Source organism: Panthera leo, chromosome D1, assembly GCF_018350215.1.
Source record: "Panthera leo isolate Ple1 chromosome D1, P.leo_Ple1_pat1.1, whole genome shotgun sequence".
NCBI lineage: Eukaryota > Metazoa > Chordata > Mammalia > Carnivora > Felidae > Panthera > Panthera leo.
In genome coordinates, this window is record NC_056688.1 from 6,254,626 (window position 1) to 6,264,448 (window position 9,823).

General features: G+C 42.5%; 1 protein-coding gene across 2 annotated transcripts in view; it reads right to left on the bottom strand.

Annotated features, from left to right (window-relative positions):
• CWF19L2 (CWF19 like cell cycle control factor 2) overlaps positions 1-7,858 on the bottom strand; it is a 155,429-nt gene extending 147,571 nt beyond the window's left edge. Inside the window, exons 1-3 of one of the 2 annotated variants that reach the window (XM_042904088.1) lie at positions 7,595-7,857; positions 5,690-5,800; positions 1,504-1,626 (exon numbers count right to left, since the gene is read on the bottom strand). In XM_042904088.1, the coding sequence (XP_042760022.1) occupies positions 1,504-1,626; positions 5,690-5,800; positions 7,595-7,813 (453 nt within the window). In that variant the 5' untranslated portion in view covers positions 7,814-7,857. Of the gene's footprint in view, positions 1-1,503; positions 1,627-5,689; positions 5,801-7,594 lie in introns of both variants that reach the window. The other variant, XM_042904089.1, reaches the window with a different exon arrangement.
• Positions 7,859-9,823: the final 1,965 nt, after the last annotated feature.

The following is a 9,823-nucleotide window of genomic DNA, read 5'->3' on the forward strand; positions in this document are numbered from 1 at the left end:
CATAGTCAAAAATCCACATACAACTTTGACTCCCCAAAAATGTAACTACCAATAGCCTATGGGTGCACTTGAAGACTTACCGATAACATAATCAGCGAACATGTATTTTGTCTGTTATATGAATTATGCACCTATTCGTACAATAAAGTAAGTTAGAGAAAAGGAAATCATAAGGAAGAAAAAATAGAGTACTGTACTATATTTATCTAAAACACATCTGCTTGTAAGCAGATGCACAAAGTTCAAGCCCATGCTGTTCAAGGGACAACTGTATTTCTAGGGAAGAACAAAGAGAAATAACAGGCAGTGTGCCTCTAAAAGGAAGCAAGCACCCTGAGTCAAATTATTAAATGTTTACTCCGCCTGCCAGATCCATCCCCATGGGACAGGGATGCCGAACCTGTGATCTCTGCCTAAACCCCAGGGAGTTTCATAAATCCCACTGAAATAAACAACTTTAAATACAAACTTCTTTTCACAAAGAGGATCACTCACTTCGTTCAGTTTCTCAACAGGACCAGCAACTCAACACAGAGCTGTGGAAACACCGTTTCTACCTTCTTTCTGCTCTAAGACTTTCCAACTCACTTCGTCCTGAATTATATTTAACAAATTTTTTTCTGTAAAACCTAAATATTCCTACCACTACAAAATATGCTGGCTACCTGACCAAAGTATCCAGCTGTGGATAAAGTATCCACTGTGAATCAATAAACTGCATTCTCACATAAGACAGGCTTCCACGAGCCATTTATCATCTCAGGGGTACCACCACACGCTCAGTTTCTGAAACGGCAAGAGGGCTAGACTTGGGAATTTGGTGATTCACCTGCACATATAACCCTCTGAAGATCAGACCTAGAAAACCAAACTATCCCTCAACATCTATAGCCCATAGCTCTCTAAGCACCATGTACCTCTTTCTTCCTGAAAATACTCATGAGAGGCTTTCCCTTCCTCTGTGAGTCCTCTCATCCCAGAACTGGCTAGAGACACAGTGGGGCCACATCCTTGTGACCATGAAGATAAATATATTACCATGTCCTATTTTAAAGAATTGTTAATTTCTACTAAAAAAAATAAACAAGAGTAGTAGACTCACAAATGTCTTAAAACTCTTTTCTCTCATGTGTACACAACTGCTCTTTCCCTGCAGCTCCTTCCACTTTCCAGCTACTTCTACTGAACAGCCTTTACTCCTGCCTGGCTCTTCAGTGTTGTGCCCCCCTTTTCCTTCAGTGTCCCTGGACAATTCATCTATTCTCATGGCTTCACAGAGCAATGACTCCCAATTTCTAACTCCATCCTCCTACCTTTCTCTGTAACCTAAGATCCATGTTTCCAGCATTTCCTGGACATCTCCAAGTCGATGTTTCCCAGGCATTTTCATACCCTAATTAGTCATATTTTTTCAGTTCTCATATATTTTAAGTTCCTAAACATCATTCCTTCAAATACAATTTTCTCAAGCAGCTGCTTTGGCTGGCTTTAATACATACTTACCGATGAACTATCAGTTGACTCCTTGCTTTTTTCATACTTCTGTTTCTTACTCTTTTTTTTCTTCTCTTTCTTTACTTTTTTTGAGTGCTTGTCTTTTTTCTTCTTTTTCTTCACAGAGTGTTCCTGTAAATAATCATTTTAAAGAGGTGAGAAAGGAATTTAGTTTTATCTTACTTTAAAACAAGCATTTTGAAAAATCACCCAGTAGAGGAGGGGCCAACACGGCGGAGAAGTAGGGGGATCCCAAGTTCCCTTGTCTATCAAACAAAGCAGCGTTGAAACTAAAGGACTTTGAATTCTGAGAGTCCGGGAGGAAAAGAGACAGTCGCTTCCAGGGACCCACAGGGACAACCTGACTGCCGTAAATGCATGATTCTGAACTGGGAGAGATGAAACGAACAGAGGAGAGGGATTCCCTTCTGCAGAGACACAAAGGGAAGAGAAAGTGCAGCTGAGGAAGCATAGCACTGTATCTGGACAAGAGAAAAACCTCAAACCAGGACGGAGAAAAAGCCCATCTCTAACTGCAGGGCTTGCTCCGGACTGGGCCAGGACTGGGCCAGCTGTCCGGATCACGCGACTGGGCAGGAGGGGAGCCAGCCCCAGGCTCGGGGACTAGGTCGCGGGTGCAGTCCGCAGTAGGAGACAGCGATCCCCTCCCTGGAGTGCTGCGGGAGAGGGCAAAGCCTGCCGCGCCTGCCGGTCGGGGACCACATATCCGGCAGCAGGGAAGGGTGCTTCCCCAGTACCCGGGCGCAAGGAGCGGGAGTTTGAGTCCCAGCCAAGCCCCAGGCATGGCAGTCGGTGGAGCAGGACAAACCGCCTCGTCTGCGTCCTCATTTGTGTCCGCGGCACAGTGAGGACGGCTCGAACAGAGTGGTTTGGGACACTCAGTCACAGGAGGAGAGAGTGGGTGTCGCTATTTTTCTCCCCACCACCACCAAGGGGAGACTTTCTCTCCAAGGGGAGAAATACAAATCAAAGCCTCACACCGGTCAGAGTGGCTAACAGGAACAACTCAGGAAACAACAGGTGCTGGAGAGGATGTGGAGAAAGAGGAACCCTCTTGCACTGTTGGTGGGAATGAAAACTGGTGCAGCCACTCTGGAAAACAGTGTGGAGGTTCCTCAGAAAATTAAAAATAGACCTACCCTATGACCCAGCAGTAGCACTGCTAGGAATTTACCCAAGGGATACAGGAGTACTGATGCATAGGGGCACTTGTACCCCAATGTTTATAGCAGCACTCTCCACAATAGCCAAATTATGGAAAGAGCCTAAATGTCCATCAACTGATGAATGGATAAAGAAATTGTGGTTTATATACACAATGGAATACTATTTGGCAATAAGAAAGAATGAAATCATGCCATTTGCAGCAAAGTGGATTGAACTGGAAGGTATTATGCTGAGTGAAACAAGTCAGTCAGAGAAGGACAGGTATCATATGTTTTCACTCATATGTGGATCTTGAGAAATTGAACAGAAGACCATGGGGGAAAGAAAAGGGGGAAAAATCATTACAAATAGGGAGAGAGGCAAACCACAAGAGACTCTTAAATACAGAGAACAAACTGAGGGGTAAAGGGGGTCGGGGAGCGGGGAAAGTGGGTGATGGGCATTGAGGAGGGCACCTGTTGGGATAAGCACTGGGTGTTGTATGTTAGCCAATTTGACAATAAATTATTTTCATTAAATAAATATATAAATAAATAAAAGCATCAGAAGTAATTTGAGCAAATGGGTCATGGGAAAAAATTAATTAAAAAAAATAAAACAAGTATTTTGAGGAAAAACAAATCTGTATTCTAAAAACCATATTTTCATGAAATGAGACAACAAATACATTGAAATAAAATCCTCTGAGATTTAGATGTGGGCATCTATTATATATGCCCCACAAATAAGTCACAGAGCTGAGATACCTTATCAGGAAAATATGGGGGATGTTTTAGTTTTAATTTATTTGTAGAGTCATCTGACAGATATAATCAAATAAATACATTTATACACAAACTGTGTGTGTGTGTGTGTGTGTGTGTGTGTGTGTGTGTGTATTTTATTCTATGGCCCTGTAAGAATTTATAGAAGATTATTAGGCCATATAAAATGTAGGAGCACCTGGGTGACTCAGTCAGCTAAGCATCTGACTTCCGCTCTAGTCGTGATCTCACAGTTCATGAGTTTGAGCCCCATGTCAGGTTTTGCACTGAAAGCATGGAGCCTGCTTGGGATTCTCTCTACGCCTCTCCCTCTGCCCCTCTCCTGCTCACACGTTTTCTCTCTCTCCCACTATCTTTCTCTCAAAATAAATAAACTTAAATACATTTTTAAAAAATATTAAAAGGTATAATTTTTTAGATCCACAAGCTTGATATAAGTGGGCCAGAAATTTGCTAAGCTTCCTACCCATCAACTCAAGTAACAAAATCTGTCTGTTATAATGTCCAAAAATATTAAAATATATTATTTCTGCCAGGGAGATAAAACCAGTCAGTATTGCCAACTATCTAATACTCATTCTGTAACTTGTGAAAACTGTATATAAAGTTGCTTTTCCACAATCCTAAAATTCATATGGAACCACAAAAGGCCCTGAATAGCCAAAGTAATTTTGAAGAAGAAGACCAAAGCAGGAGGCATCACAATCCCAGACTTTAGCCTCTACTACAAAGCTGTCATCATCAAGACAGCATGGTATTGGCACAAAAACAGACACATAGACCAATGGAATAGAATAGAAACCCCAGAACTAGACCCACAAACGTATGGCCAACTAATCTTTGACAAAGCAGGAAAGAACATCCAATGGAAAAAAGTCTCTTTAACAAATGGTGCTGGGAGAACTGGACAACAACATGCAGAAGATTGAAACTAGACCACTTTCTCACACCATTCACAAAAATAAACTCAAAATGGATAAAGGACCTGAATGTGAGACAGGAAACCATCCAAACCCTAGAGGAGAAAGCAGGAAAAGACCTCTCTGACCTCAGCCGCAGCAATTTCTTACTTGACACATCCCCAAAGGCAAGGGAATTAAAAGCAAAAATGAACTACTGGGACCTCATGAAGATAAAAAGCTTCTGCACAGCAAAGGAAACAACCAACAAAACTAAAAGGCAACCGATGGAATGGGAGAAGGTATTTGCCAACACATATCAGATAAAGGGTTAGTAACCAAAATCTATGAAGAACTTATCTAACTCAACACCCAAAAAACAAATAATCCAGTGAAGAAATGGGCAGAAAACATGCATAGACACTTCTCTAAAGAAGACATTCGGATGGCCAACAGGCACATGAAAAGATGCTCAACGTCGCTCCTTATCAGGGAAATACAAATCAAAACCACACTCAGATATCACCTCACGCCAGTCAGAGGGGCCAAAATGAACAAATCAGGAGACTATAGATGCTGGAGAGGATGTGGAGAAACGGGAACCCTCTTGCACTGTTGGTGGGAATGCAAACTGGTGCAGCCACTCTGGAAAACAGTGTGGAGGTTCCTCAGAAAATTAAAAATAGACCTACCCTATGACCCAGCAATAGCACTGCTAGGAATTTACCCAAGGGATACAGGAGTACTGATGCATAGGGGCACTTGTACCCCAATGTTTATAGCAGCACTCTCAACAATAGCCAAATTGTGGAAAGAGCCTAAATGTCCATCAACGGATGAATGGATAAAGAAATTGTGGTTTATATACACAATGGAGTACTACGTGGCAATGAGAAAGAATGAAATATGGCCTTTTGTAGCAACATGGATGGAACTGGAGAGTGTGATGCTAAGTGAAATGAGCCATACAGAGAAAGACAGATACCATATAGTTTCACTCTTATGTGGATCCTGAGAAACTTAACAGAAACCCATGGGGGAGGGGAAGGAAAAAAAAAAAGGGTTAGAGAGGGAGGGAGCCAAAACATAAGAGACTCTTAAAAACTGAGAACAAACTGAGGGTTGATGGGGGGTGGGAGGGAGGGGAGGGTGGGTGAGGGGTATTGAGGAGGGCACCTTTTGGGATGAGCACTGGGTGTTGTATGGAAACCAATTTGACAATAAACTTCATATATTGAAAAATAAAAAATAAAAAATAAATAAAGTTGCTTTTCCAATATTAACTTGAATAAGAGCAAAAAAAAAGACAGATTTGTTACATCAAGTAAACCTGTTAGTATTCACCTGTGAGAACTGTTCAATTCGCTCATTCACATCAGGTAGCATCCATGTATCCTCACCCCGAAGTCGTTTAAGTTCTTTACGCCTCTCTTCCTTTTCAAAATTTGCTTTAGCCTAAAACAATGAAAAAAGAAAAATTAACAAATGATCCAATTATTTTTCGCAAAAAAAAGTAAAACAAAGTCATTTTCCACTTTTATATAAAGTCTCATAAATCACTGTCTGTCCCTGACAGGAATTTGCTTCTACCAAAGTATAGGGGTAAATATATATATATATATATATATATATATATATATATATATATTTTTTTTTTTTTTTTTTTTTTTTAAACCCTCTCCTTCCACATTACTAATCACATCACCAGTCTCTAATGAATCAGGGACAGAATGTTGGGATCTATAGTAGACCGCCCCCTCTGCCCAAGCTCCCTGTCTTAAATAGGACTTGAATCTCTTTTTCTTTCACCATCCCACTGCTACTGCCTGGGACTTCAGTGACTGTTAGGAGAATGGCAATGCCTTCAATCTGCAATGTCATATTCTTCTACCCATGCCCTCAAATGCTTCAGGAAGAATCATCTTTCTAAAAACAGATGATCATGTTACTAATGTGTATTCATCTTTCAACAATTAGTCAAGTAAAATAAGTTCTTCCTAGGAGGTTGCTTTTGCCTTTTCATTCTCTCTCCAAATTCCAAAGCTGGTTTTGTCCTTCTCAAACTCTATGGGTATCTCTACTACAAAAAAGTTTTTTTAAGTTTATTTATGTATTTTGAGAGAGAGAGAGAGCAAGAGAGCATGAGCAGGGGAGAGACAGACAGAGAGAGGGAAGGAGAGAATCACAAGCAGGCTCCACACTACCAGCACAGAGCCCGACATGGGGCTCAAATTCACGAACCCGTGAGATCACGACCTGAGCCAAAATCAAGAGTCAGACGCTTAACCGACTGAGTCATCCAGAGTCCCCTTTACTATAAAATTTATCCTAGCTTACAAATCCTACTCCCTCCAAAAACTGCCCGAGATACCAAAAGAGCAAGGATGAAGAATACTTATTATACATGTATGTTACAGTATGCTGAAATCAGAGAACAATACCAACCATTCACCTGTCCAACACTAATCGCCTCCTCTTCCCCTTGACATCTGGCTATAGTCATTATGCCTTTCCCCTCTACCAGCTCTTTCTCATCGGTATTCATTTAAAAGTATTCCATCTTAAGCAAAAACAAAAACGCCCACTTGTACCCCATGCTGCTCTCCAGTCACAACTTTTCCCCTTCATTCTTACATCTTGTCAGATAATACAGTTTACTTCCTCCATTCTTTACAGGTTACCTCTATGCATCTCAACCTTAGAAATACAATGTGTCTTAACCTTTTTCGAGTCTCTCCTGTCAATCTTTGCATTGATCAGTAAGGATTTACAGTAACCCTCCAACTGATATCAATAGTAAGACAAGAGCGTGAAACAGTGTTGCAATGTGCCTCACATGTATTTCTGAAAACGGGAATTTTTATTTCAGATACAGGAGGGGCGAGGACCAAGGCTGTGAAACGCGCTGGGAGAGCCGTCATTAGTGGCAGAGTACCCCAAAAGGGCGCTGCCCCTGGTAGCCAAGTGATGGAAATATCAAGAATGGAGAAATTCAAAAGTAAGTAAACTCAGGAAAGAAACAGGTCTTCCTAAAAAGAGAATGCGCAACTAGAGACTGCCAACGCATCTCCGAGGCGGGAGATAACCAAGACTTTTTGCGCATCCCAAAGGGAGACCCTCACCCAGATTAGGTGAGACATTGAGGTGGCGAAAGAAGAGAGGGGGTTAGGAAGACAGCCAGAGGCCTAGTTCCCAGGAACCGTCCACTCCCAATTCTAAATGACTCCAAAACCCCCAAAACGGAGATACCTGGCGCAACACCTCGGCCCTGGCCATCCTGGTCTGTTCTTTACGTTCTTCAATACTTCTCTCACTTTCAAACCTGCCACTGGTGGCCGCCATTGTTGCTGTCGTCGTAAAACTAGGAAGCCGGCACAGAAATCTCAGTTTACGACTGTCGTAATTTAATAAACAAACGGGACTTCCTCCTGGCGGAAAAGGAGGGGCGCTGCTACACCAACGGAGCATGCGCGCGTGTGAGCGTCAGTTAAGGCTCAGGTGCTGATGCGGCTGTCAGGTTTCAGGGGCAACTTTGCAGAATGAAGTTAGGACCTGTGCTCCCTTCGCAAATTGGAATCTCCTCGAGCAGGAGAAATGTCACACTGCGTTTGTTACGCGCTTCGCACGACACCGACGGCATTCTCCTCGATTTCCTCTTAAAATCTACGAGTTAAAAGCCCATAGAAGTCCCTACATCTCGAAATTTCCCACCAAAGTGCCCTTGTGGGCAAAGAATTTCCCTGTGCAGGAGGGATGGCCTGAAAGGGGGCAGGAAAGACCAGTTGCTGTGCAGTTTCGGTGCTTTGCTACAATTCAAGAAAACTTTTTAATAAAAAAGCCATAAACCTACTTACTAAAAGTACGTGCTGTGTACTTGGGAAAATCAACCCAAAACAGCGAGCAATGAGACCTATTATAGGAAAACTATTGGGATTTTAAAGGGAAAACAGTATCTGGAGAATACAGGCAGAAAGATCGATTCAATTGCGTTTTTGTTTTGTTTTGTTTTTTGTAAATATAAATAAGTGTAGCATCAGTAATCAAACACATGGAGATTAGTCTCTAAAAGGTTGCTGAGGACAAAAAATAGGTTTTCTTCTATGACCTAAGTGAATATGTTTATATAGTTTTTAAATCGTGTTCACCTGTTCATTGTTCATATATTCCATTAAATAAAAGCAACAATTTCACCTATAAAATAAACTAAAATAATGATAATAAAATGGAATTCGTGTGTGTTATAGAACAAATAGAATGAAGGAAGATTGATTCCGTTTTAAGAGAAAGGAAATCAGATTCGCATCGGGTTTATTAGGTCATCTTTCTTTTCCAATTCCTCTCCTTTTCACTCCCTTCCCGTACATGTCAGCCCGGAAGTCATTCATTGGGTGGGCTAAGCAAGGTGTGCATACTTAGGGGGCAATGGGAAGGAATGCTCCCAGCACAAGTGGGTTGAGAAGGGTGCTGCTGTGGCAGAGGGACGGCTGAGACCGGGGTGTCAGGAACCAAGCAGGTGAGGAGGGAGTACATCTGAGTTGGAGGGTGGCCTACTTAACACTGTTGGAACCTGAGTGGGATACCTAGCACAGGATGTCAGGGCTCGAGTGGGGTGAAGAGGGCCTCCATGCCAGGAAGGGAAACATGATGGCAACAAATACTCATTATATCTTGGATACTTGCACAAAGACGTTAATATACTAGCTTTATCCCTCTTGTCGAATGGAGTTTCAAATATGGAAATGAAGGGGTGCCTGGGTGGCTCAGTCAGTTGAGCCACCGGTTCTTGATTTCAGCTCAGGTCATGGTACCAGGGTTGTGAGATCGAGCCCTGGGTGGGGCCCCGGGTTGAGCGTGAAACCTGCTTTGGATTCTCTCTCTCCCTTTGCCCCTCTCCCCCACTCACACTCTCTCTGTCTCAAATTTTAAAAATACATTAAAACCTTGGATTGTGACTAATGTGTTCTGCAAGATGAGCAAACACTGCTCATCAATTTTAACGTGACAAACTAGCAGTGTCTTGGAATACGAATAGTATGTGATGCCAAATGTCACATGATCACAACTGAGCCAATGGTTTTCTCTCTCTCTCTCTCTCTCTCTCTCTCTCACTCTCTCACTGTCTCTCTCTCTCTCTCTGCAGGAATGGGCAATCATCTCCCATGCTCAATTGCTCGGTCTCAGGCCACAGTGTTTGTCAGAAATCAGTGATTTTTTTCCAGAACGTTGGAAGGTGTCCACACGGGCACTATTGTATTTTTTGTCACTTCAAAGCACCTATGGGGGTGCCTGGGTGGCTCAGTCAACTAAGCGTCCGACTTGGGCTCAGGTCATGTCATGATCTCACAGTTCGTGAGTTCCAGCCCCACGTTGAACTCTGTGCTGACAGCTCAGAGCCTGGAGCCTGCTTCAGATTCTGTGTCTCCCTCTCTCTGCCCCTCCCTCACTCATGCTCTCTCTCTCTCTCTCTCTCAAAAATAA